Source organism: Pelecanus crispus, chromosome 10 (assembly GCF_030463565.1).
Source record: "Pelecanus crispus isolate bPelCri1 chromosome 10, bPelCri1.pri, whole genome shotgun sequence".
NCBI lineage: Eukaryota > Metazoa > Chordata > Aves > Pelecaniformes > Pelecanidae > Pelecanus > Pelecanus crispus.
Window position 1 is genome coordinate 18,981,875 of NC_134652.1, and position 26,001 is coordinate 19,007,875.

The 26,001-nt window shown below is 46.5% G+C and overlaps 2 protein-coding genes across 4 annotated transcripts in view; both read left to right on the forward strand.

Annotated features, from left to right (window-relative positions):
• The window catches only part of EXOC6 (exocyst complex component 6), a 99,308-nt gene extending 81,861 nt beyond the window's left edge, over positions 1 to 17,447 (forward strand). For 2 of the 3 annotated variants that reach the window (XM_075718027.1, XM_075718028.1), the window contains 2 exons: positions 15,280 to 15,392; positions 16,323 to 17,447. In XM_075718027.1, coding sequence (XP_075574142.1) covers positions 15,280 to 15,392; positions 16,323 to 16,455 — 246 coding nt within the window. In that variant the 3' untranslated portion in view covers positions 16,456 to 17,447. Of the gene's footprint in view, positions 1 to 15,279; positions 15,393 to 15,847; positions 15,860 to 16,322 lie in introns of all 3 variants that reach the window. The other variant, XM_075718026.1, reaches the window with a different exon arrangement.
• An 871-nt stretch (positions 17,448 to 18,318) lies between these two features.
• LOC104031649 (cytochrome P450 26C1) lies at positions 18,319 to 25,762 on the forward strand. Its single transcript, XM_075717687.1, has 6 exons — positions 18,319 to 18,510; positions 18,587 to 18,811; positions 18,933 to 19,208; positions 20,873 to 21,028; positions 24,615 to 25,121; positions 25,400 to 25,762. The coding sequence occupies exons 1-6, from the start codon at positions 18,319 to 18,321 to the stop codon at positions 25,760 to 25,762; spliced, it is 1,719 nt and encodes a 572-aa protein (XP_075573802.1).
• The last annotated feature ends 239 nt before the right edge of the window (positions 25,763 to 26,001 follow it).

Consider the following 26,001-nt stretch of genomic DNA (forward strand, 5'->3'; position numbering starts at 1 on the left):
AGCTAAGCTGTCAGTATCACTGGTATGTAGTATATACTGGGCAACACTACTAACCCCTTAACCTTACAGATTTGCCTTCACTAGTTTTTCAGTTGCATCAATCAACATATTGAGGTTCCATTCCTTCTCTAAATTATCTGTCAATCACAGGCAGCAGGCAGAATATCCCATTTTTTTCCTTTTGCTAGTTTATTTTGTGAAAAAGAAAGTTAGTCCATCTCTTCTTTGGAAGTCACTATAGGGCAAATGCAAAGCCCAGTAAAATCAAAGCAATCTTTACAACAAGAAAACAAGAATTGTTCTCTGCTTCAGAACAATAACAACACAAAGAAGGAATTGCATAGATGTAGTATGGCAAGGACTTGAGTAAGTGAAATGTAGTTAATGAATGTTTACTCATTTGGATCATAGTGTCTTAGAAAAAAAAAATAGTATCTTCAAAAGTGTTTGTACAATGTGTACCATAATGTGACACTGATCTTCAGCTGGGTGTTTTAGCACTGCAGAAATACTAATTGAAAAACACAAAAAAAAAAAAAAAAAAAAAAAAAATTACTATGACTCTCTGCCTCCAGTCAGTGAAATCTGGGAGATGAAACCCTCATATCTTCTTTCTGTTAGTACAAAGATACTCATAGGTAGCAAAAGAAATTATTTAATTTCATACTGTTATGTAAATAACTGGTTTCTGAATGAAGTGAACTAATTGTACTATAAGCAATATGACTGAACCAGCATGTTCTTAGGCACAGTTTTATATCGTACTGTCTTAGACCATGTTAACATATGTAGCTCTTATGGGTGTGTCACGTTTGGAGCAATTTGTCATCTTACAAGTTGCACTGTTTTAAAGAATATTGAAATAACAAAAAAAGTTTAAGTAGAAGATTCACATATGTTTTATGTTTTAGAACCTAAAGAAAAACTTTTGGAGAGAACTTCCTTAGAGCATTAGTAGCAAAGGAGCAGTGCAACTTAGAAGACCTTGCAATCGTAAAGAGTGACGGTGGGAGAAAAAAGAATGACTAAGAACAGAAATGCAAAGAAATAATTAAAAAAAAAAAAGGCATAAGATGAGTAGATGGAAGCAGTGGATGATGGTGAGAAAAGAACTTTAAAGATATGGGATGAAGGACAAAAAAAAAAAAAGAAAAAGTCAGTTCCTCTCTATAAATGTACTTTACTGTTCTTATCCTTTTCTTTCTATGTTTATCATTTTCCACAGTTTATGCTGAGACCCATTAAGAGCATTTCTTTTTTAAACAGTAGAAATTTTAAGAGATGTTTTTACCCAAAGGAAAGAAAGGACTTTCAGTACACAGTTAATGGTGTATAAAGTCCATGAAACCATCAGGTTGCCTTATTCCCAGGAGAATGCAAGCTTTCCCAGTTTCAGTGGTGTGCCTCCAGGAAATCGTTCCAGGAGGACACACAATTAGCCCACACTCTTCCAGAGTGCACAGTGTAACATGATGCAGTTAAACCAGAAGATAGTTTTCATCTTTTGACCCTGTGTCAAACATGCCAGTTGAGTAGCTTACCTGAGGTCTGTAAGAGAACGCAGGCCATCAGATATTTTCCCGTAGAAAGGAACATGCAGTAGAGACACACAAAAAATGCAATTTTAAAACCTGACTTATGTTCAAAGTAACAGAAAAAGTGCTGAGCCAGCCTTTTTAAGTGGTACAATTCAGTGCATTCAGATTCTCCTTTCTTTTTGCCAGTCTAAAGTTTAAATAACAATCTTTGTCCTTCCTTAGGGTGTATGAGAAGGACATTGAAACTGTCTCTTTCATTTTAAGCACTAACAAGATGTTGAGCCCTGCAGAAGGATGGATTTGATATTATCATTGAAATGCACATCCAAATGATAGTTTTGGGAATGGTACTATATTCAGTATAGTGTCTAAGTCTTGCATCCATTGATACAGAGGGGAGTTTAAAAATTTCACAGTGAAACAGAATATTGAACAATTCCTGGACAGAAATACACAGGTAACTGGGGGGGCAGGGGGAACCTGCGCAACTGGTAGATTGAAAAGGCACAAGCTGAAAACTCAAATGACAGTGTAAAACAGTCCCCGTAGCTTAATTAAATAAAAGCAATAATGCAATTTAAACTTCTTTGAGTTAAAATTACTTTAATAAGGGTGTTAATTACTAGAGGATTAACACTGCTTACATGTGATAATAGATGCAGTCAGTCAATAAAGGGTGAGAATAATGTTCGTTTAAGAAGCAAAAGAATCTAGCACAGGATTACTCACCAGAAAGGGATGACATTTCAAAGTGGCAAGTAAAATCAGGGGAAGAGGTTTTCAAATTGCAGGAGGCATTAAGAGGCTGAATTGTGCCATCATTACTCAGCAGAAGTTCTATGTATATTGGGATCTGTTGGAGCTAAAATATGAAGAGTAGTTATTACAAATGACATGTAGTTTGGAATTACTCTGTCTTCCAGAGCAATTGTAACAAATAATTTTTCAGATAAAACATTTTAAGAAAATATTGTCACCTGAGAAGTGAGGAGAAAAGGCATATTCTAAAGGGAAAAGATCGACTTCTAAGGAGAATAATTTCTTGAAGAGGTATTTCTTAGAAAAGAAGTAATGGACTATTGACATTAAGCAGAAAGGGTTTATCCTGATACGTTTGCAAACATAGCAGCAGGAGAAGAAAGATCTTTTGCAAAAAGACAACAAAAAACAAGTTCTGAGTTATCCGGGTTTCTTGTTACTGCAACTTGCTGGGCTCAGAAGCCTTTGCTAAACCAAGTTATCTAGACAAGAAAAACAAAAACAAGTACCAGGATTTTATATGGCTGTGGTATTTGCTAAACGTTTTTAGAGTCGTTTGATAGATATAAATGTAGAAGTAAACATCATGTAGTAGCTGAAGAAGAAAGTGAAGGTTGTCTGGGAAAGAATATGAAACTTTTGTCTAGTGATTTTGGCTTTGCTTTTAAATTGTCTATATTTACATTCCTGAGCTACTGATTGTGGAATTCCTTGTCCAGTGGTTCCCAGGTCTAGTATAGCTTTCCCTAAGGGATGTAACTTCATCTGCTATGAAGGGTGGTTATGCAGCCATACCCTGAATGCACTACTTCGGAAGAAATAACTATCTGTTTACAGTAAACTCATGATGAGCACATCTCTAAGTGTCTGTGTCTTATGGATTGCATTGGATTTTTGTTTCTGGATGCAAACAAAATGGTGCTGGTTTCTGGCCTGTTATGTATTAGATTTTAGCGGCTTCCCATGTATTCTAACTTGGCACATAAGATCAGCTGAGATACTTTATTGAACAGTTGCTATATTTGTATCTGCTTCCTGCAGAGGCTTTTCAGAGAGATGCCTTGTATATAAAATGCTGAGGGCTTTGATGACCACCATTAAGAGAAGAATCTGGAAGCACTAAGAATATGATTTTTTATTTTAGATCTGCAGCTTTTTGAGAACCACACAATTCTTAAAAATAAACCAAACGAAACAAAAAAGTTATAGATTAAAAAATAATCAGACTGTTGTGTTGAAACCAACTACTTGCCCCCACCTGCTGTAGGACCCCAGGTTTCCTCAGTGGAGATGATGGACCTCTGTGGAGACCAAATGCTGCATATTCAAGAGTTGATCATAAACCTTATAGTCCTGATGTATGTCTTCCTGTTAGGTTGGAAGCCTCAATCTCTGTAACACCGCAATTTCAGTATTTTTCTTAAATGTAATTTCCTCTGGTGTTTTTGGTCCAAGTCAGAAGACGGCAAGAAATAACTGGAAAGCTAGGAGAAGGAAATATCCCATTCTACCACTGAATCGCTAAATCCTAGTGGCCAGGTTGGCAGCTTCCTGGGTCAATTCAGTGAGCTGGAGCTTCACACAAAGAGCTGAAGCCTTCGCCTCCTCTGTGAGCACAAGGCTGATGCCGTGGAGCTGTGCCATGCTTACTTGTCTTCCCATAGGCATCAGTTTACATTCGCATGCCAGGGCTGTGTATCTATAACTCCTTCTTTCAATTCTGGCAGTAATCGGACTGAAATTTAAACTTGGAGCTGTAATTATACTTGGGCAGACCACTATGGATATGTAGTTCTAGGGTGCAGCAGCCTGACTTTATGGATTAGATGTGCTTGTATTACAAGGACAGTTTGGATTAGTTAGTTCAAAACAGCATTTGTCAGATAATGACTTTGTGGTAGAGCATATATACCGACCTCTGGTGATACTGCAGGCATCTAGAGTTATTCATGTGGATCCTGCTAAATATTAAATATGACAGATCGGACAAGAGTGTTCAATTGGAGGACATAGTATGGAAGTTGAAGTGAACATGCTTTGTGTTTAAATATTATTCCAGTTACACCAAGTTAGATGATTTTTAATTAGTGCCACCTTCTCTAAACCAGAGAAGGTGGTTAAAATCTAATTTTAACATTAGATTTTGAAATTTTTGAATACATCTTTTTAGTGAAACATCTCAAATGGATTTTTACAGGAGGGATTGAGACAAATGATACAGTTTTAATCCTTAAGAAACTTAAGGTACTGTGCCACATCATGTGTGGAATTATTTCATAGATGAGCAAATAGTTTAAAGCAAGCCTGTTATAAGTCTTGTGCAGTTGAAAAAAATGCTTATAGAAAATTTAATCTTAAATAAACTAAACTGTAAAAATTGTCTTTTCAGTTAATAATGGTTTTGGTAAATTTCAATGTTTTAAGTACTACTGGCAAACCTGTGTTTAAAAAAAAAAACAAACGGGAAGCCAAGTGAAAACGATAGCTTAAATTTAACTGTGCTATATTAAATGCTTCATAATTTTAACAGCTGAAACTCTATTTTCAAAGTGTTGTTCAGGTCAGAGGCAGATGTCCTGTTCTGGGGGGCTGCACTTGTCACCCCTGTGTGCTGTTTGAGCCTGTACGCCTCTGTGTCAGAAGCTCAAAAACAAAAACAAATGGTGAATGACCTGAGCATTGCATAATACACAATTTTTAATCCACACAAATTTTACCATTGACATAGTTTTATGCTTTGTCTAAAGGGACTTCGTGTACGGGCTAACGGGCTTGACAGGAGCAATTTGGCCCGAGCCCGTGCCCTCTGGAGCCTGACAGTCTGCCAGGCTCCTGCTTTTCAAACTCTTCCCTGTTTCTAGACTCAAAAGACGGTTCTTTTGCTACTAGTCCAGCTTACTCTTTAATGATGAACAACAACACACTTCATAATAAACATTTGCACTGTAATTAAACAAATCTTCTTTGAAGAGGTATTACTTGTTGCTATATTGTGCATTGCATAGGGCCTAGCTATTTATATTTGCCTCAGTGACTGTTTTTCAGTGACTATATTCAGATGTTACATCGTGGTCTGCTTGAAGTTTTAATGGGATTTGTAAAAGTTATACGTTGTGAGTGTTTTTCTGGTTATGGTAACAACAACAAGCTTGTTCACATGACTCCAACAGCAAGCATTTTCTTTCGAAGGCAGGCCTAAGTTCATTTGAAGTGCCAAAGAATAAAAAAATGTCTTTGGGCTTGCTCATGAATACAAGACGACCAGCCATCTCTCAGAGCATACCTCAAAGTCCAGATTTTAGGAAAGAATTCTGCCCTTTCAGAGAACTTAGGTTATAAAGGACTTAATTGAACACAAATAACTTCTGTTTTTTTCTTAACATAACAATTCCCAGTGGTTCAGCTGTCATAACCTCTGAGTTTATACATTATACACTTACAAATGTGTTAAAGATTGTATCGCAACATTCATGATAGTGACAGATAGGATTTTCACTTATAAATTTGAAACAGATGGAAGCACTGAAATATAAAACTTTTTCATTCTTGTGAACATTTAGATGTCCCCAATTTAGGCACAATTTCTAAATGCATAGTGCTTTTTAAAAAAACAAAAAAACAAAAAAATGCGTTTTAATGCAGTGGCTTAAAGCCTGAAAGGCACTGCCTTTCTAACACAAACTATCCTTCCTTTGAAAATCCAGGGCTCAGTTTTCAAAGCATTGCCTAGGAATTTAGCCTGCGACCCCCATTGACACTAATGGGAATTGCATAGCTAAGTCCCCATAACATCACTTTGAAAATGCATTTGTTATACCAATCCAGAAAAAGGGTAGCATAAACTATAGGGAGACATTCACAGATCAAGAGATCAATTTACACTTTGAAATACAAGACCAATGTGTGTTATTCCAGTTATGTGATCGGTAGGGGGGATTTTAAAATTCACCACATTCACAAAATAAGTCACCAGGAGTAAACAAAACAAAATATTTTGGCAAGTGGCAGGCAGACTTGCTAACCAGGCTAACAAGATATTTGTCAGCAGTAACGAACACCAGCTGATGAAGTGATAATTGCATTTGGTTGGTGCAGTGTTATTCTACAGTTAGCAAACTCTGTCTTTTTTCCCTGTAAGCTGGACTTAGATATCTCTATTAGAAATACTTCTGTTGTTCCATTGCAACCAGGAAGTGTTTAAAGTGAACAAGACTTGTCTTTGTCCAGTTCTGATTCTGGTCCTTGACGTTTTAATTCCAATCTAGCAAGTGCTTTCATGGTGTGCATGCTTTAATAAACAGGGAGGTAACATTTGGTGAACGACTCAGGGTGTTATCTTCGTGTTTGTGCAGGGGTTTTTTGTTAATTCGTTGGAAATAAGTGTATACCTGTGTAATGTATATGCATGTGTACTTGTGCATGAAACATAAGCAAAGACTAAAAAGAAAGTGTCGTCATTGTGTAGCTGTGTTACTGCAGTGCCTGTGAGTCCCAGTCATGGACCATGGCCCCATTATGCTGGGCAGAGTATAAATAAATGTTTTAACGAAAGGAAGACAGCGCTGCCTCAGAGTTCACAAACCGATGAGATTATAGCTCCACTGAAAGATTAACATTATGTCAGAAATTACGAAACAACAATGATTCTGGCTGACAGGTTTCCTCTTCGGTCATCAAACCCATTTGTTCTTCTGAATAAAAGGTGTATATAGGTACAGCGTGAGCTCCTTGGGGTCAAAATGTTGAGGAGTGGGACATTTGTGAGTGGCTTTTGTGAGTTTACTGTGCTTAAAATGAAGAAGTCCCCTTCATCTTGGGAGCTTTTTAGCTCCAAACCCCAATACAAATAGTAATAATTGAAATATTAATATATTTGCTATTCCTTTATCTTAATGACTTAAACGATACGTAGCTAACCGTCATGGGGCTTTTTTTTCTAGGTCAAAAGCCACGCATCCTCAAGGAAAAAAATTGCAATGTTATTTCTGTATTCTCTGCTAAGAAAAGATTCGGCATAGCTTGCAGTCGTATATGCTTGGCACTGTTCATTTCCCAGAAGACTTCACCAGTATTCTAGGCCTTGGGATTTTTTTAATTAAAGAGGTCAAAATCCATTATATCTAAATTTCAAAGAATTTACCAATTAGCTGTAGTCTGTGGTGCCCAGCAGGTGGCTTTTATACTATTAAAGGGAGATTGTTTCCATCTCTGATCAAAGCAAAAACAAAACAAAGGAAAATATAGAATATTTTGCTGTACGCAGTGCAAACCATACGCTGTGTAAGTTATTGGTGAAAACTCTATGTGAAAGACTGTTCGGTCATACCACCTCAAGAAAAAATTCTATATATTTTTACACTGTTCCACATGAGGATTTTAATGGTAATGTCTAAATCTATTTAGATTACTGATTAGCTGGGAAGATTAGACAGCTTGCTATTTCCTAAAATGAAGATTGTAGCATCTTCTTGCTTAAAAGTAAAAATGCGCAATTAAGTAGATTAATGAATTTCTAAAAGTGAAATTAGAAAAAGCTGAGCGTGCTGGAATGTCACAACATGCAAAAAAAGTTCCAATTTGCACTTTTCAATGAATCTAAACTTCCCCGATTTTTACGTACTTAAAAGAATGTTTGTGACCTTTTGACCCTTTTGTTATCCCTTACTCAGAAAGGCCTTTATTCTGTAAGGCTTAGGTATAAAAAAATAAAAAGAGCGTTAATGGCATAACAGTCCTTTCTGATCACCCTCTGTAAGATGTTTATGCAAAGTGTCAATAGAAGCAATTGGCCTAACAGTGTGACAACCTGCTTTGCTTGGAAATGGGCTAATCTCCTGTTTGGGTTATCCAGAGGTCAGGTAAGGATTTCTTTTTTTGCACTCCCCGTAGTGCATGGGTACATAACCTGCAAACACTACAGGGCAGAAATCAGAAGCAACTGAGCCCAAGAATGCCACAAAGTATTTTTTTTTTTAATCTTGCCCTTTTTGCTTTTCCTGTTTTTTTTTCTCTGCCTTCTAATTTTTCACCTCCTGGTCCTATCCCAGAGAGTCTACTTGAGTGTATAACACGTAACGATGACAGGGACTCTACCGATATCATTATCTGCTGCTTCACTTTGTTGGTTTTTTTTTTTCCAAACAGGCATCATCCCACTCTTTTTTTGAAGTTCACGTGGAAACCTACTTTAAATCTCAATTTTTGCGGGCTGCCCCTGTTGCCCTGTCACAGCAGGCTGGAACTCAATAAGCGCTCAGGCAAGCATAGCGGGCCAGGCAGTGGGTCTTGGCGGGCTGCATGCTGTGAGCTCCTGCCTCACTGAATCAGCTTCTGTGTGTTTTTATAACTGCCTTTTTTTTCCCTGTTAATTATGCCCCAAGGCTGTGGAAAGACAGCATTTATCTGTTTCAACAGACTAAGCAGCAAGTGTTCTGACATGTTTATCAGGCAAATTGTACCTGACAAAAGGTAATTACACATGCAATCAAGTCCAGAAGCAACTGGGTGATTAGGGGTTAATAAACTGTTTAGCATAAGAAATATTCGGCTTGTGAGCAAGGAGAGTGGGCCAGAAGGACATAAATGACAGTGGCACGTTAAAAGTATTACTTTTCTTTTGATGGAATATTTGGCTTTACAGATAGGTAAGCAGGATATTAAGTGTACAACAACTCATTTGGTTGTACCTAGTTGTACAATCAAAGCTATTTGCTGACGCTCTTGATACTTCAGAAGGGAAAACAGCACTATTCCAACTTGTACTAAGCTACCTTGATAATTTAAAATTACATTTTTTTCTAGTATAACCAACATGCTTAGTGTTGTCTAATGGACACTGCCCCCATTTCCTTCTGTGAAGCCCCTCTGTTGACTCTATGGATAGCTAGTTCCCAAAGTTGCGTTCTCTTCTAAGATTATTCCTGACAGTTGCCCAAAAGTAAAAAGGAAGGGGCATCTGTATGATATTTGAGGATGTGACAAGAGGTTGAAACAGCATTGAAAGGGCCGGATGGTTGATTCCAGCGGTTCCCAGTGCACAAAATTCTCACGTAATTACAAGATGGCCTAAATACGGGACTAACGGCTGAGCTACTCAGGACTTTAGGTAATAAAAGACAAAGCTTTACTGAGCAATGATTGCCATTAATTTCTATCCAAACATGGTCATGTCACCTAGATATTGGTCAAAGGCAAGAATTCTGAACTTGAAGAATAGGTGGCAAGTGCCCTATTTGAAACCAGAATCCTGTCCCTAAAATCTTAAGACCTTTTTCCCACCCTGTGGCATCAATATTGTAATGTTTTGTGTTAACCAAGCCCGTTAGCTATCAAGGTCTTAAAGTAGAACCTCTTTTAACTGAAAAGTAGTTAGTACCTTTTACAATAAGATTGTTGAGTTTAAAATAAAAGTCTTCTAACAGCAAAATAAAAGTGCTTCTAAACAGCAGCGTTATCTGTATAATGTAAGAGATGACTGTGACCTTTTATGTAAGTATATATAAACACCTTTTTTTCCCAAGTGGTGCTTGTTTTGAGCAGAAAGAGCTTATGTTAGATACATAAAAGGAATTTAGAAAATAAATAGACAGGAACAAAAAGTTAGAATATCAGCGTATTGTAGGGCACCATTCACAATGCAAGTGTAGAAGTGCAACCAAAGGCCTCAAGTTATCTATAATGTTAGAAGTATATACATGACTGATAATGTGGTGGTTTGAGAGGACAACACTGTTTCATATACAGTAAAAGGAGCATGCTGCTCTCTGATCATCGGCCTTGATGGTCCCAAGATGTTGGACAAAGGTTTCCCTTCTATCACACCTTTAGAAGAGGCAAATCTAAATAAAGCCGAAGTGTGTACCCCATCTATCTTGTAAGTAAGTGGACAGTCTATTGAACACTCCATCTGGTATACTAGAAAGGATAAAGCTTTTCCCATGTTCCTTTCTTTTTTGCTAACAATGCACATACGCAGATGCACACGCTTCTCTGCAAACTCTTTTGGTAGTTATTCCTAATCAGAAGGGCTTGAAGATCTGTTCCCTTGCTCCTAGGGAAACATACTCTGCTTCATTATGAAATTCTCAGGTATGGTGTTGCCTGTCTCAGCTTATTCTTATTTTTCATGGTTGTTACGGGATAAAGGGAGTACAACAGTGCCATTGTTCTTGCATAGCAGAGTATATATATCTAGTTTATCAGGTGCTTCACAGGGTTTCAGCCACATTATAAGCTGGTTCTGACAGAGCACTCTCGGGTGACTCCTTAGGTGGGGCTGAGCAGCTAACCAACAACTAATGGTCTGCACTGCCTCCAGACCCGGAGAGTAGCATGAGAGATTGCCTTTCTGTCCAGTTTGAAGTATTTCCCGTACATGTTGACTTTGGAAAGATGCATGTGCAAAACAAACACTTTCCCTATTGTAATTTCAAGGCAAATGATGCACATTCTAACCTTGAAGAAGTCACAGCCAGCAGCACCAGTGTGAGGTGCTACACTGTGTGGATTTTGATTGATTTTTGAGGCAGGAAAATATTTATTGCCAGGACCTACTCTGTGCACGTATTTTACTACAGCGCATGTCAGTGTGGACCATTCCTTGCTAGACAATGTCTGATTTTCAGTTATTGTCTCGGTAATAGCAACAGTTTTAGTGGATAAAATAGTAGTAGGGAAATGTTGCTTTAATTTGGCCTTTAATAGGTTGATTCTAATTACCACAATAAGAACTAGTGTCACAGAACCAGCAAGTTCTCCTGTACTTCATGCTTCACAACTGAGAAGCTGTGGGGTGAGCTCACCTGAACTTAAATCCCCTAAATCTTGGTTGTGTTTGGGTTTGTTTTTTTTTTTTTAATTGTAGCTGATAATCTGTTTGGCAAAATTAACGCTTTTACAATTAGACTTGTCCTTGATACAATTTTTCTTTTTCCACATTAGTAGTAATCACAGTATTTAGAACTGCAGAGAATTATAACCTTCTTTCATTTCAGTGGAACTAAACAAATCCACATATTACATCTCTGTAGTATGACTCATGTCAGCACATCAAGCCAAATCCACAAAGTATTTCCATGATATCTTCACCTTAAGTACTGTGTAACATTACCAAAGGCTGTTCCCTCTCCTTGTGGTTTTACACACACCTAGTCCCTGTCACATTATAAAATTATTTTAATACGCATCTATTGTGAATGAAAATACAGCAAAAATATAGGGGAAAAATTGGGGTGGATTTTTTCTCCTCTATGGAAGAGTTGGCCAAGTTTTCATGATGAATTTCATGTAGCTATCTGTTTGCATTAATTAAACAACAGACTTCTTGCAGCTGCATGCTTTTCTCTTATTTTCAATAATTTTATGTATTAAAAATAATCTACCAAAGGATTAGATAGGCCAGTGCTGCATTATCAGGTTTGTCTTTCCAAGAGTATGTTCAAATCACATGAGTAGCCCAAATACTTTTCTGCATCTTTGAATGGATGGGCTGTCTTCCAGATCATATGCCTGTGGCCAAGACAGTCCCACTTTAATAGAAGTCTTTCTATACGAGGAAGAGGAATTCAAGTGCTTCATTTAAATAAGGCACATATTTTTTTAGCAAAAGGCAGTGTAAATCAGGAAGGAACAGAGTAGCAGAAGTTGAAGCAGACTGTAGGGTCGATACCTCTGCAGCATGGCTGCAGGAGCGAAGGTGAATTTGGGGCTGCGCTTGAGGGAAGCTTTGTATGGGTGGATTGAAGTTATTTCTCATACATGTGTGATGGTCCTGGGACCAGCAGCTCATTTCTGCTAGACTGTCCTTGCTGCCGTTGGCTGCTCGCCAACCTGCTCCCCTCGCAAAGTGCCTGCATTGACTGTACATCCGCCAAGTGCCAAGTCAGATGCAGGTGATATGAATGGCCAGGACACAGATCCGAAGAGCTGCACACCAGGCAGCTCTTGCCCACCCACAGCGTACAGTACGTGCTGTCAAAGCCCATTATGTCCAGCAATATGCCACAGTGCAGAACTGCAGCTGTGAGGGGGACAAAACGCACAATGCATAATTGTGCACAGCAGCAGTCCGGTCTCCAGCAGTGTCTGCAGCTCTGTCGCGTTTACTCCAGCAGCAGGGCACGTTTGTCACACTGCAGCCCCTGAACACGTGTGCAGAAGGAGGGGAGGGAGCTATGATTGGGTTGCATGTGTCATTTGACTGCATGTCCCTGGTCCTTCGTGTTGCCTGCCATATGTCATGACAGCTGCCTTAACTTAGGAGATTTATTAGCATGAGGCCGGTTGTCTGCAGCTCTTGGACCAAGTGTGGAGCAGGGAAGGGGCTCTGGGTACATCCCCCTTGCCGATAGCATCTCTCAGGGTGTTCACTCTTCAGAGGCAGGACAGTCTTAGAGAGCACAGAATGTGCTTCATGTTCTCTTGGGACATTGTTTCACCTCATGTGTTGAAAAGCAATGGACTCCATGGTCTGTTTAGAGCTCTACATGCCTACCTGTGTTTGGTCAGGTGACAAATGAGGTGTAATCTTCCACCCCAGCCATCGCTATCACTGAAATGTCCCAGAGCCGCGACACAATCAGACCGTTGATTCAAACAGTGCAAGTATGGTATGAAAATCGCTCGTGCGATATTGGCAGGAAAGTTTGTTTGAACTTGTGAGCACTGTAATTGTATCAGTCATCGATGGCTTTGGGCTGCACATTGCTAACAGGATACAGAGCTTCAGGGTTGTTTAGGATTTACCCAGAATCCTCAATTTTAATGTTACAATAGGGATAAGGAATGAAATCTTTCACCTTTGATTTACTGAACACAACTGCTGCAGGAGCATTGGCACGGTCCTTTCTTAAGGACCATCTGCCATGTGGAGCCCGTGACAAGTGGCACTGTTATTAGTGGTAATTTATTAATGCATTCTGTTTGCTTCTCTGTCAGAGAGAGGGAACGTGAGGTCTCCAGATTATACAGTTTGGGTTCCTGTGGTTGTCAGCTTTATCCTCCCAACTTGTGTTGCGTGTCTGCTTGTCCTGTCTTGCTGCTCTTTCGATCGTGCTTTTGAATATGTCGTACAGCCTCTATGAGGACTGGGCACTACCGACTGTTGTAACACAGGTAATAAGAAATGATGAGTAACATGCAGCAGCAACTGAGGCCATGGGTTTCACAAATGCCACTAATTCCTGAGTTATCAGAGCCTTCCCAAGCCTGTTTGCTTAGTGACTAAAGGCGTGTTCTCTTCTCTCCAGCTCAGTAGGAGAATTGATGGTGCCCATCCTGAGAAAGGCATTGTGAGAAAGAACTATTTGCATTTGACCTTGACAGCTATCATGAATATGTAGTAAGCAGCAAATGAAATAGCCTCCTTGCTTTTTATACACCTTGCACCCAAAGGAGATAGCCAAATGTAAAATCTAGATGTCACTGAGGGTTGTAATGGTCCCTGGAGGACTTTGGAAAGACAGAGCAGTAACTGTGGCAGAGGCCCATTATAAAGCCAGGAAATGTTACTGTGTATTCATAAAAGACTATACTACAAATATACGTAAGGAGTAATTAATTAGAAAATAATGTATTTATATTAGATGCTTTATTTGAAAATAAGAAGGGGGTTAGGAAGTGGAAAAAATTGGAGGGAAAAAAAGCATATAGATTTGAAGCTGTGAGGTCCATGTGTATTCTTTTATTTTGTAATTAAGTTGGTATTAGACTTTTGGGGATGAGTATTACTGGAGACCTGTGATGTTTTCTCAGACTGCAAAGTTTGAGTAAGACAAGGCTGTCAGAGGTGAAGTCCTGCTCTTAGCGTACCCCGAGAAGTCAGAGGAGCGGGCGCCTGCTGCAGCTCTGCCAGCTGTACCAGCTCTGGTCTGGCTTAGCAGAAGCAAATATTTAAACTGAAAAGGGTTCTTTATTTAAATAGTAAAATGGTACGACCTGCAGTAGTCAGTTATGTTTCTTAAAGTGTTTGTGTTTACAGAAAATCCTGTTCCGTCCCACTTTTCCAGGGCTTACTGGCATAGCAAGGCCTCCAGGCAAGCAGGGGCTCTAGGTGACAGTCGGGACCCAGCTCAGCGGAGCAGCCATGGGCACTGCGAGCCAGGGCAAAGTGTTGCTAATGGTTCCCCGTGCTTATTTTAACAGTAGGTTTGGCTAACAGCGGGCGGCCCGAGGACAAGCCCGCGTTAGCCCTCTGCGGCAGGATGAGGCCGGCCCTCAGACGCGGGGGGAAGCCGGGACACCCCGCCATTGATGTCAACGGGCGCGGGGCCCGCCAGCCCGCAGGTAGCCGTGGGAAAAGCTCCACGGAGCGGGGCCGCCTGTGCCCTGGCCCCGGGCAGCCTGGGCTGGGCGCCTGGCAGCGCCTGGCCCGCACCCGTCATGGCGGAGGGGGAATTAGGCCTTGAGGGCTGCGAGGGTACTGGCTGCTGGAGGACAGGCGTCGCGTCTGCTTGTGAAAGCAGGCTGGTTTGCTGAGCAGCAGCTCCGAGATTGTGAGCCAGTGCCCGACTCGAAACCGTGGCCAGACGCAGGGCTGCGTTTGGAGGCTTTTTGTTCCCCCATTTAAGCGTTTGGGGTTGGTTTGGGCCAGAAGTGTGCCCAGGGCTTGGGGCTGAGTCACGGGGATCAGTCAGCACGGAGAGCGCAGCAGGGCTCGTTTAACCCAGTTGAGACTACCTGAACCTCCGGTTTAAATTGCTGTGAGCAGCAGCAGACACGAGTGTCCTCGTCTCCCTCCCCACGGTAAAGCAAGCTCCCGAAGCGGCAAAGCGTGACGCCCTTAGCGCATACACCCACACACACACACCCCCCACACACACACCCCCCACACACACACCCGGCCCGGACCTGCGCCGCCGCCTCGCAGCGCACGGAGGGCGGCGAGCAGGCCTTGACGGGAGCCGCGGGCAGGTGGCGGGGCCGCGGCCGGGCCCGGGCGCCTCCGCCCCGCAGAGCCGCTCCCTCACCCGCCTCTCCCCGCCAGCTCCTGGACCTCTTCATGGTGTGGGACTGGTCCACCTACCTGGCTGACTACGGGCAGGCCACCTCCAAGTACCTGCGGGTCAGTCCGAGCACGGCCCTCACGCTCCTGGAGAAGTAAGTGCGGGGCCGGGGGCCGGGGGCCGGGGCCGGCGGGGCAGGGCCGGGCGCCGCAGCGCTCCGAGCCTGGCACCCACGGCGCGGCTGCGGGGCCGGGGCCGGGGCCGGGGCCGGGGCCGCCCTCCGGCAGCGGCGGAGCCCGGCGGCAGCGCGTCGCCGTCCCGCTGCCGGGAGCCGCGGGCCGCGCCGGAGCCCCGGTGGCAGCTGGCGGCCGCCCGCGCTGCCGCGGGAGGGAAGGGAAACGCGTGGGGTTCCGCCGCGGCAAAGCCGGTGCGAGCGTGTCGGGCGGCCCGGCGAGTGGGCTGGGGAGGGCGGGCTGAGGGAGGGCGCGTTGCCGCCGGCCGAGCATCAACCTGCTTTTGAAAACGGCATCCAAATACACTCTGATTTAAAGGCGTTTTCTAACGGTGTTTTCTCTCCTCTCCTGCCTGCGATGAATGCGGATTTTGCAGAGTTCACAGAGGGTACGTATCGCCTGTGCTGTTACAAAATCTTGTTGCTTCAATTTATTGAACTTCCCGAATTTCGTTTTTAAGTCCGTTGATACGGGAGAGTAGCAGTAACGGTATCGGGTGATTTGGCGGTGAACAAAACACGCCCGTTCTGAGCTTACCGTGGAAGCAGGGGATACCAGCGGGTTTTCTGGTTTGCTTCCTCCTAACGCAGTTGGTAGGGCCAGTTTCCTGCCGAAGCGATACTTGCTTAATACTTACAGGCAATTTGTGAAGTAATATTTGTTAAAATGAGTTCTGCTTTGTGGAAGTTTAATTTAAGAATGCATAGATAACAGGTTTTGTAATCTTTCAGTTCTTATTAGCAGACAGATCAAAAGAGGAACAAAAGTAAGCCTATTCAAATAGTCAGGTTTTCTCCTTTTCAAATTACGTTTCTAATGTGTCTGTGTCATTTGCTTTTTTATTCTTCCAGAATGAAAGACTCCAGCAAAAAGAATAACATTTTTGCACAGTTCAGGAAGAATGATCGTGACAAGCAGAAGCTAATAGAGACTGTAGTAAAGCAACTTAGGAGTTTAGTGAATGGTATGTCCCAGCACACATAGGCCTGTTAAATCGACGGTATCTCATCGCGCCAAGAGGTATTTCTCAGCCACTATTTCTACTAAGCAAACAGTGATACCAGTTAGGACGTTCATTTGACGGAGTAAAGATAAAATGCAGCAGATGGTTTGTACACGGGGTCTTCAGCAAACAATTCTTTGTACGTATTTTTAACGGATCGAATACTATTTTGTATATTGTAAACAAATGGTGAAAAAAACAAAACTGTACAATAAAACCCAGCTCAATCCTATTGTACATGGAACAGCTGAACTGTAAATACGTTATTTAACTATCTGCAGACATGGTGTCCAAAATTTTGCTCCCGGTAGGAATTATTCGAGAAATGATCCCTGAGTTGCTGTTTTCTGGATGAATCCTAATTTAATGTTTTTTAAGCATTGAGATACTTGCGTTTCAGATGCCGCCTGTCATTTTCCTGCATTCAATGTATATTAGCCTTAAAGTGATGGGACATAATTTTGTATACCAGATTTTGTAGTCTGGAGGTATGAAAAAGATCTTCTGATTTTTAGTACCTTTGAAAACTACCTGAGAACTAGACTTGATATTTATTTAGCATTAGGGGTTATAGGCTTTGTTCTCCAAAAGGGTTTAATCTTGAGGTTGTGAATGTAAATAACCATTTGAGTTCTTTATAATGTGACATTTTGTTTTGTTTCGTTTTGTTCCTCAGGGTTACTATTTCTAACTGTACTTTTCTAAGATCCCGGGTTCTTTTCCCCAGGTTGCAGTAAGGAATAGATTTGCCACTGTTAGTTTCGTGCCGCATCTGTTTGTCAGTATGCGCTTTCTGCCGCCAGACCCATCCCAGCGATCAGCATTTCGTCTCTTCGCACTGTCCCCTCCTGGCTATCTCAGACACAAAGAGAATGTCTAACAAGTACAAACCAAATGGAACGTGTAAAAATAGTGTACAATTTCGCTGTATTTTTAAGTTATTGACGGTCTAAATACAGTAATATAAACCTCGCCCGTATTGCCGTTTAATTCCACGCACTGGGACGCGCCTCGGAGCGGGTTTCGTTGGGACCTGTACAGGTCCCGGCGCTTTGGTGATTCACCCCCGGGGCAGGCGGGCGGGGGGCCGGGCGGCCCCGACGGCGGGGTGCGGCCCGGGGGGCTGCGGGATCCCCCCTCCGGCCCGGCTGCCGCTGCAGTCCGGGGCGGCGGGGCCTGCGGAGCGGGGCTGGGACGCTCCCCGGTCGGGAGGGCCCGGGACGGGGCTCGCTGCCTTCCCCGGCCGGCGGGAAGGGCTGGCCCGAGGGGGTGCCTGGGGGGCTCCGGGCGGGGCAGGGGGGGCACCCGCGCCGAGGCGCAGCCCTCCCGCCGCGGAGCCGGCCTGCCTGGGGCGGCGGCGGCAACGTGGCCGGCAGCGCCGTGCCGTGCCGTGCAGCACCGTGCCGCGCCGTCGGGGCGGCGGGAGAGGGGCGGCGGGCCCCCGGCCCCAGAGGAGCGGGGCTGCCCCCGCCGCCCCCGCTCGCCCTGGCCGCGGCCCCGCGCCCCTCAGCCCCTGTCCCCGCTTCTCCCGCTCCAATCACCGCACTTGGCCGCGCCGCTTAAATATGCAGCGGATACGTCATCTCCGAAGGTGGATCGGGCGTAAGTGGCCAATATCTATATAAATGTGGCCGAGGGGCGAAGCGGCAGCAGGAGGCGAGCGGGGCCGGGCGGGCAGCAGCGGCAGGGCCAGCCGCGGAGCGCCCGCCGCCGGCAGCGGAGTCGCGGGGCGCCCGGCCCCCGCCTCTGACAGCCGCCGGGCCGCCCCCCCGAGCCGCCCGCGGCCCCGAGCCCCCGGGGCGGGGACCCGCCGCCCCGCTCCCGCCCCGCCGCCCGGGAGGAGGATGCCGGCGCGGCTCTCCTGGCCCGAGGCGGCGGCGCTGGCGCTGCTGGCCCTGGCGCTGCTGGGCGCCCTGTGCCGGCACCTGTGGGCGCTGCGCTGGAGCCTCAGCAGGGACCGCGCCAGCGCCCTGCCCCTGCCCAAGGGCTCCATGGGCTGGCCCTTCTTCGGCGAGACCCTGCACTGGCTGCTCCAGGTAAGGCGCAGGGGGACGGGGATGGGGTGGGAAGGGGCTGGCGGGAGCCCCGGGCTGACCTGCGGCTCGTCCCCAGGGCTCCCGCTTCCACAGCTCCCGGCGGGAGAGGTACGGCAACGTCTTCAAGACCCACCTCCTGGGCCGCCCGGTGGTGCGGGTGACGGGCGCTGAGAACATCCGCAAGATCCTGCTGGGCGAGCACACGCTGGTCAGCACGCAGTGGCCCCAGAGCACCCAGATCATCCTGGGCTCCCACACCCTGCTCGGCTCCGTCGGTGACCTGCACCGCCAGCGCCGCAAGGTGAGCCTCGCGATAGGGCCCGCAGCCCAGGCGGCACCTCCTGCCCAGGCTTGGGCCTCGGTGGCACGTGGGACCCCCCCCGCTTTAACCACCTGCCTCTGTTCCCCCCTTCTCCTCCTAGATCCTGGCCAGAGTGTTCAGCCGCACCGCCCTGGAGAGCTACCTGCCGCGGATCCAGAAGGTTGTGAGCTGGGAGCTGCGGGGCTGGTGCATGGAGCCGGGCTCCATCGCAGTTTATTCCTCCACTAAAACCTTAACTTTCCGCATTGCAGCTCGGATTCTGCTGGGGCTCCGCCTGGAGGAAAAGCAGTTCAAGGACCTGGCCAAAACTTTTGAACAGCTGGTGGAGAACCTCTTCTCCCTGCCCCTCAACATACCCTTCAGCGGGCTGCGCAAGGTACTGCCGCCTGCCCCGCTCCCTCTGCCTGGGGGTAGGGCCCCGGGCCCCGGCGGCACAGACCCCCTTGTCCCCAGGCCCACCAAGGGGCACTTCTGATGGGCCAGGACATCTGCAGCACCCCGTTCCGGGTCTGAGGGCCTGGTGTCTTGCCCACCCCAGCCATCTCCCCTTCGCTCTGCGCTTCTCACCTGCTCCTGGATGGCTTCCAGCACCTCCAGTCCAGCTCATTGTACAGCGCAGGGCTCCTCTCCTCCCTCACCCCATACGTTGCCTCTGTTGGCTCTTAGTCCATCATGTCTGGTCCTGTCCCGGACTCATGCCAGCCCACAGCAGAGGGGTCTGTGGGCATGAGCACAAAGGCACGTGGGCACAGCTCACCTCAGGTTAGCACTCCCTGTGCACCTCAGGGCAGGCTGAGGACTTGAGACCCTCGGTGCCTTGTCCCCCAGCAGCAGAGAGACAGCGAGGGGTCCTGGAGGGGAACATGGCAGAGGGACAGTCTCTGCCTCTTTCACCCACAGTTTCCTCCCTGCTGCCCTGCCCCTCTTTGCCTGCCTCCCCACACTCCTGCTCCAGGTATCCATCCTGCGTCCCACCCCTCCTCTCCCATTTCTGTCTGCCTTGCCTCCTCTGGCTTGGGGTTCTCCACCCTTACCACAGCTCAAGTCTCCTGCCCCTTTTAGCCAGGTCTTGTCCAAGCTTTCATTTCCACTGTGAGCTCATCTCACCGGATCGTCTTACCCAGCCAGTCCCAGTTCTCCCCCAGCCTCCCTGCTGCTCTTCACCAGTTCAAAGCTCTTGTTTTCCCTGTCCAGTTCCCCTTTGCAGGTTGTCACCAGTGTGAGCTTTCACCCCCCATCCTATCCCTCCTTGCCCTCTCTCAGGTCAGCCACAGCCTGTCTGGCCCCAGACCAAACTCTTCAACTTCCATTTAGGTCCCTTTGTCTTGCTCCTTGCTCCCTGCCCTGTTTCCTTTGTCCAATCCTTCCCACCCCAAATCTCAGCCTTTGTATCTTCTTCCCAACATCTGGTCATGGCCATTTTTCATCCCAGTTCTCTTGTCCTTCTGGCTTTTTCAGGAGCCATCTTGATACAGAGCCACACACTCTGTGACTCCAGCCATCCCACTTTGCAAAGAGATTGCTGATCACTTGACTTGCTGAGGTCTTACCTAAATGTTTTGCCACACAGGAGTGCAATGCAACTGGAGATGAGCTGGGTGTGATTAATGTGTCTTTATCTACTATACCCTGTCAAAGCCACTCGTTTGTTCCTGTCTCAGATGTGCCTTGCTGCTTGAACTCAGTTTTACTAAGTTACCTCTTCTTGTCCCTTTGGACAAGCTTCTTTTGGACCTGACATGACCATGGGTTTGTTCAGCACAGATGCCTCTGGACTCAGTACCATGGGTTTGCTGTCTTTTCCTCTCAGAGTGTTTCTTAGGACTTGTTGCATTAGATTCACAACAGCAAGGCAACAGAATTTGCAGCAGTTCCCCCCAAACTGCTGCCTCTTGCAAGGTTCTGGGGCTGGGCAACAGATTCAACAGTTCTTGCTGTTACAGATCCTGGGATTAAGGATTGGCACACTTGGGGTCCCCTGTCTCTCTGGAGAGCACGGCGGTTCCTAAGGCTCTCCTGAACTGTGTCTGCCTCCCGCAGGGAATCAAAGCACGGGACATGCTACATGAGTTTATGGAGAAGGCTATACAGGAAAAACTGCAGAGAAACAACCCAGAAGATCACAGCGATGCTCTGGATTTCATAATAAACAGTGCCAAGGAGCATGGCAAAGAATTCACCATGCAGGAGCTAAAGGTAAGGAGAACACCCCTTGCGGTGTCCCTTCTGACTCGGCGGCTGTTTGAGAGACCTGGGCTGAGGGGCAGGAGGAGGGTTGTGTGGGGACCCCCCACCGGCTCCTGCCCTCCTCTTACCAACCGGCTGGAGGACACCATCTCCAGCACGAGCAAGAAAGCCTGGGCTCGGCATGCTCATATGCTCTTGTAGGGTTGTGTCTCTCTGCATTAGAAGAGAGCTGGTATTTAAAAAGGGAGTAAATGCCTCTTCTACCTTTCACCTTCATGGCTACCAGGCTTCAGCCTGACTTAGGATGCCGGTAGGGTTACGTGGCTGTGCTAAGGCTCTGTACGTCAGTGTGCACTGGGTGACCTCCAAGGTACTGTCTTGGAAATAGTTAGAGCTAGTCATGTGCTCCTCAAACATCCCCCGGCATCTGGCGTAGCGCAGCATGTAGATCATGTCACCGTATACCTCGGCCTACGAGCCCAGAAATCTCTGAGACAATATATCAAAATGGGTCCAGGGAGGGAATGATGGATTCTGGGTCATTCCCTATCACCTCGTCATTAATTGGATCATCTAGCTTGTGGATTGCTATGATGCAACATGATGCATCACTGTGACTTAGGGATGACCCCAGTAGTCCTTACTGAGCCAAAACTACCAACTGAATGTGCAGAGTATTTTGCCAAAGATCTTAGGAAAAAATTGTCATTAGTACTGCATCATTCATAGCTCCAGGTCACTTGGTGTCAGGGAATGACAGAGGACATTGCATTTATATAACAAGTTTTGAAGCAGTTTTGCATGGGTACAGCAGCTGAATATACTTTAAAAGTATTTTAATATAGTTTAAAAGTATTGAACATACATAGTTTTACCACGTATTTAGGTATTTAAGGAAAACTGTCTAAAGACTAATGTTTTATAAATATTTTGTGAAAGTGTAATCTCTAAATCTAAAAAATTTGAAAAACTTTACGGCAACTATTAGATACAATTAGAACCAGCATATATTCTTAAAGTAAATTTATTATAATTATTTTATTATTTATTCTAATATAATGTTTTTTATTATAATACAATTGTTTTTTAAAGATTATTGCCAGATTAAAAATGTGATTGATTAAGATTGATTAATCTCTGTTAGTATTCACACGGATATTACACACAAATAATTATGTGATCTCTCATCATGTCCCTAACTCTGACCACAAATGGAATAAGGGGTTATTGAACGTAACATGGAGTGGCATGGCAGTGGCCTCGGGCCAGCCGATTCAAATGATAGTATATATGCTGTCCTGTACCTTTACAGTTAGAAAATTTCTACCTTGTCTGTATTTAACAAAATGACTTGTGAACCAAACTGCCTGTGCTTGCAGTTGTGGCAATATTCTCCACTCTAATAAAACAGTAGTAGAGCTCTCATCCAGTGAAATGGTGTAACTGGATAAAAAGTCCAAAGCTGTCTCAGAATCATGGATACATCTGACTTTGAGAGACACTGGCACGCACTAGTTGCTGATTTGCTTTTTGTTCAAGGAATTCTGAAGGACAGTTTTCCCAGAAATTTTCCTAAATACACTGTGATTTACACTGCTGGCGTGAACTCAGCAGAACACTTGGAACATAAAGGTCATTAAAAAGATAATCACTTTGCCGAAAGTACTGCTTTAAAACATTTAAAGCCTTGGAAGGATTAAAAAAAAAAAAAAAAACCACCATCCTACGTAATAGTGCTGTCACTGGCTGGCTGGGTGGAACCGTAACGCCGCCAGTCCTGCCTCCCAGGACAGGGAGTCGGGCCGAACCACGGGGACAGCACTGGTGAAGCTGTGGGAAGATGCTGCCTCCCAGTCACCGGTTATGTTGGCCTTGTAAAAGCAGGGAGGGAAAGTCAGCAGCTCAGCGTCACAACTTCTGTAGCAGCACTGTCAGAGGTTGATGCAGGGAGGCATAAGGGCTGTTATTTCAAATCACAGAGCCTGCCCTAAATTCCTTGCATGTTATTGAAATGTCTTGGGTTTTAATTGCAAGTGGTGGAACTGAGAGATTGCTTTTCATCTGGGTCTGCTACCTTGTGAATGTAAAAATTCCTGCTAACGCCTGCAGGAGGTGTGATAGGGGTCGACAGGGATCTGTTATTTCAGAGGTTTTATTTCGGCTGAAAGATTCCCTTGAGAGCTGCACTTTGGCAAAAGCCTCTAGTCCAGCCAATACGTGGCACTGGGGATGGTAGCAAAGAGTAATCCTTGTTGCGTTATCCTTGACCTTACCAGACTTGGCTCCAGGTACCTTCAGGCTTCAGTTGTCCTTCCCTGTGTTTTTGGCTGCACCTCTCCAGAAACAGCTTATGTCAGAACAATTCAAAATCCAGACACATAGCTGTGTGAAAGGAAACTGCTCTGTTTCCCTGGGGGGTTTTGCTCCGCTTTGCCCCTGGGCTGGAGCGATTAGCGCTCGGTAGTGCCAGCCAGGTCCCAGCTCCTGCCAGGGTGGCAGCTCCCTGTGCTCCTCCCTCGGGCTTCTCCCGTGACTTTTGGGTCTGGCCTCTGGCCTCAGTGCTCCCAGCCCAGTGCTGTGGAGCCGCTGGCACTTTCAGATGGTGCTGTAAATTTGAGCTTTATGTTTGCTGTCAGAGACGTGACATGCCATGAACCAGCTCCGGGCAACTCTTAACTTTTCAAACGCTATTTCCAAAAGTTGATCAAAGGGTGCTGCAAACAGCCCGCAGCAACCTGGCATGTGCTGTGCCATGTAGACCCTGCGGACAGTCCCAGCAAGACTGGGAGGCTGCGTGGGGATCTGTGAGCCGGGACAAGGCACATATTGCGGATTTGACTGTGCTGTGGTCCATCAGAGCTGGGTAACCTCCTAACTTGTTATGGACTCATCTGCTACGGAGCTATCAGGAACACCGCTGTGCTTCAGGCTGTAAAGCTTGAAAAGTGAGCAAGTCCTTTGCCTGGTGTGTGCATCCCTGCGGGAGAGCTCCCTGCCAGCTACAGCACCTCCCGGGCTGACCTTCTGTAACAGGGAGATCTTTCTGCTTTCAACTCTGTTGGTTTGAGTCCCCTCCCAGACAAGCAAATGGTCGATTATAATTGGAGATGGATCAAATGCAACCTGTTGTAGCTGTCAGCGCATCTAGGATTTATGCATAAATGCACCACCTCGCAACCCCTGGCTGGGCAGAAAGGTAAAAGCTGGGCGCAAAGGCGAATTGGCAGAGGAAGGTAAAAAGCATAATGCTTGAAATGAACTTCACTCAGTATGCTAAAAGGCATGTTAAAATGCTTCTTTAAAATTTGTAAATCTTTGGAGGGAAGCTCAGAAGAGCTGGATTGGAGGTGATGTGTAGTCATCTCGGTGGTATTGCCGCATCAGTCACTTGGCAAGTGGATGTCCAGTTCGTACAGAAATGGAAGAAAAAGGGTGTCTTGTTTTGGTCCCTGCCAACCCAGGGTGGGTGCAGGTTTGGCAGAGGTGGGGGCCAGGGCCCTCTGCACAGGGACAAAACCTGCAAAAGGTGAGAACAGTCTGAATCACAACCAGTTTAAAATGGCATTCAAACTTGTCACCTTCCTTCCTCTCCCAGGAGTCAGCGATTGAACTCATATTTGCTGCTTTTTTCACCACGGCTAGTGCCAGCACCTCTCTGATCCTCCTGCTAATGAAGCACCCCTCAGTGATTGAAAAAATAAGGCAGGAGCTGATGTCCCATGAGCTGTCCCAGTGGTGTGAGTGCTGCTCTGCAGGACCCTGCTCGGACACCCTGACCACCCAGAGCGGGGACAGCGAGAAGCCACTTCTCTGCCCCACGGCCGAAGATGCTCACGAGGACCAGAGCCAGCCCCCGGGCCCAGCGGAGGAAGGTCCCCCCCAGCCCTGCACCCTGCCGGAGCCCACCCTCCACCAAAGCAGTCCCTGCGCTGGCCCCCAGCTCCGGATGCCGCTGGGGCAGGACTGTCACTGCCCCTCAGACATCAGCCTGGAGAAGCTGAGCCGCCTGCGCTACCTGGACTGTGTGATTAAGGAGGTGCTGCGGGTGCTGCCCCCCGTCTCCGGAGGCTACAGGACGGCACTGCAGACTTTTGAGCTGGATGTAAGTGCTTCGCATGCCGGCGGGCTGCTAGAGAGCTGCTGCCTGCCGCTGCCTGCAAGCACCCTGCGTCCATGGTGGTGCTTGGCAGTGTAGCTCGGGGGAAGGTGGCACCCAGCAACCTCTGTGGGTCCCAGATGGGCTGGGGAGAAAGGAGCTGCGGAGCAGATGGGCAATGTGGTGGGGCTGTCCCCAGGCACCCTCTGCTCATCCTCCACTAGCACAGCCGGCTGCACAGGTATGTAATGCTCCTCTCCTCCCCTCTTCTCTCCCCTGCCCAGGGCTACCAGATCCCCAAAGGCTGGAGCGTCATGTACAGCATCCGTGACACGCATGAGACAGCCGCCGTCTACCAGAGCCCCCCCGATGGCTTCGACCCAGACCGATTTGGTGCCGCCCGGACGGCGGCTGCGGGCCGCTTCCACTACATCCCCTTTGGCGGCGGGGCACGGAGCTGCATCGGCAAGGAGCTGGCGCAGGCCATCCTCAAGCTGCTGGCCATCGAGCTGGTCAGCACTGCCCGCTGGGAGCTGGCCACCCCCGGCTACCCCGCCATGCAGACCGTGCCCATCGTGCACCCTGTCGATGACGGGCTGCAGCTCTACTTCCACCCCTTGCAGCCCAGCCGCGGCAGCAAGGCCTGAGCCAGGGGTACACCGCCCCCCTCCATCCTGGAGTTCATGCCCCTCCACGGCTGCCGGGGGCAGGTCTCTGCTGCCCCAGCCTGGGTTTGGCACTGGGTCGCTGCAGAGCAAAACCCCAAAGGTCTTTTTAATTTTCCTCTCCTGGTGTGCAAGCTGGTAGGGAGGGTCCTGCAGAGTCCTGCTCCTGAGCACCTGGGTGAGCCTCAGCCCTGACCCCGGGGCAAAAGCCACTGAAGCTG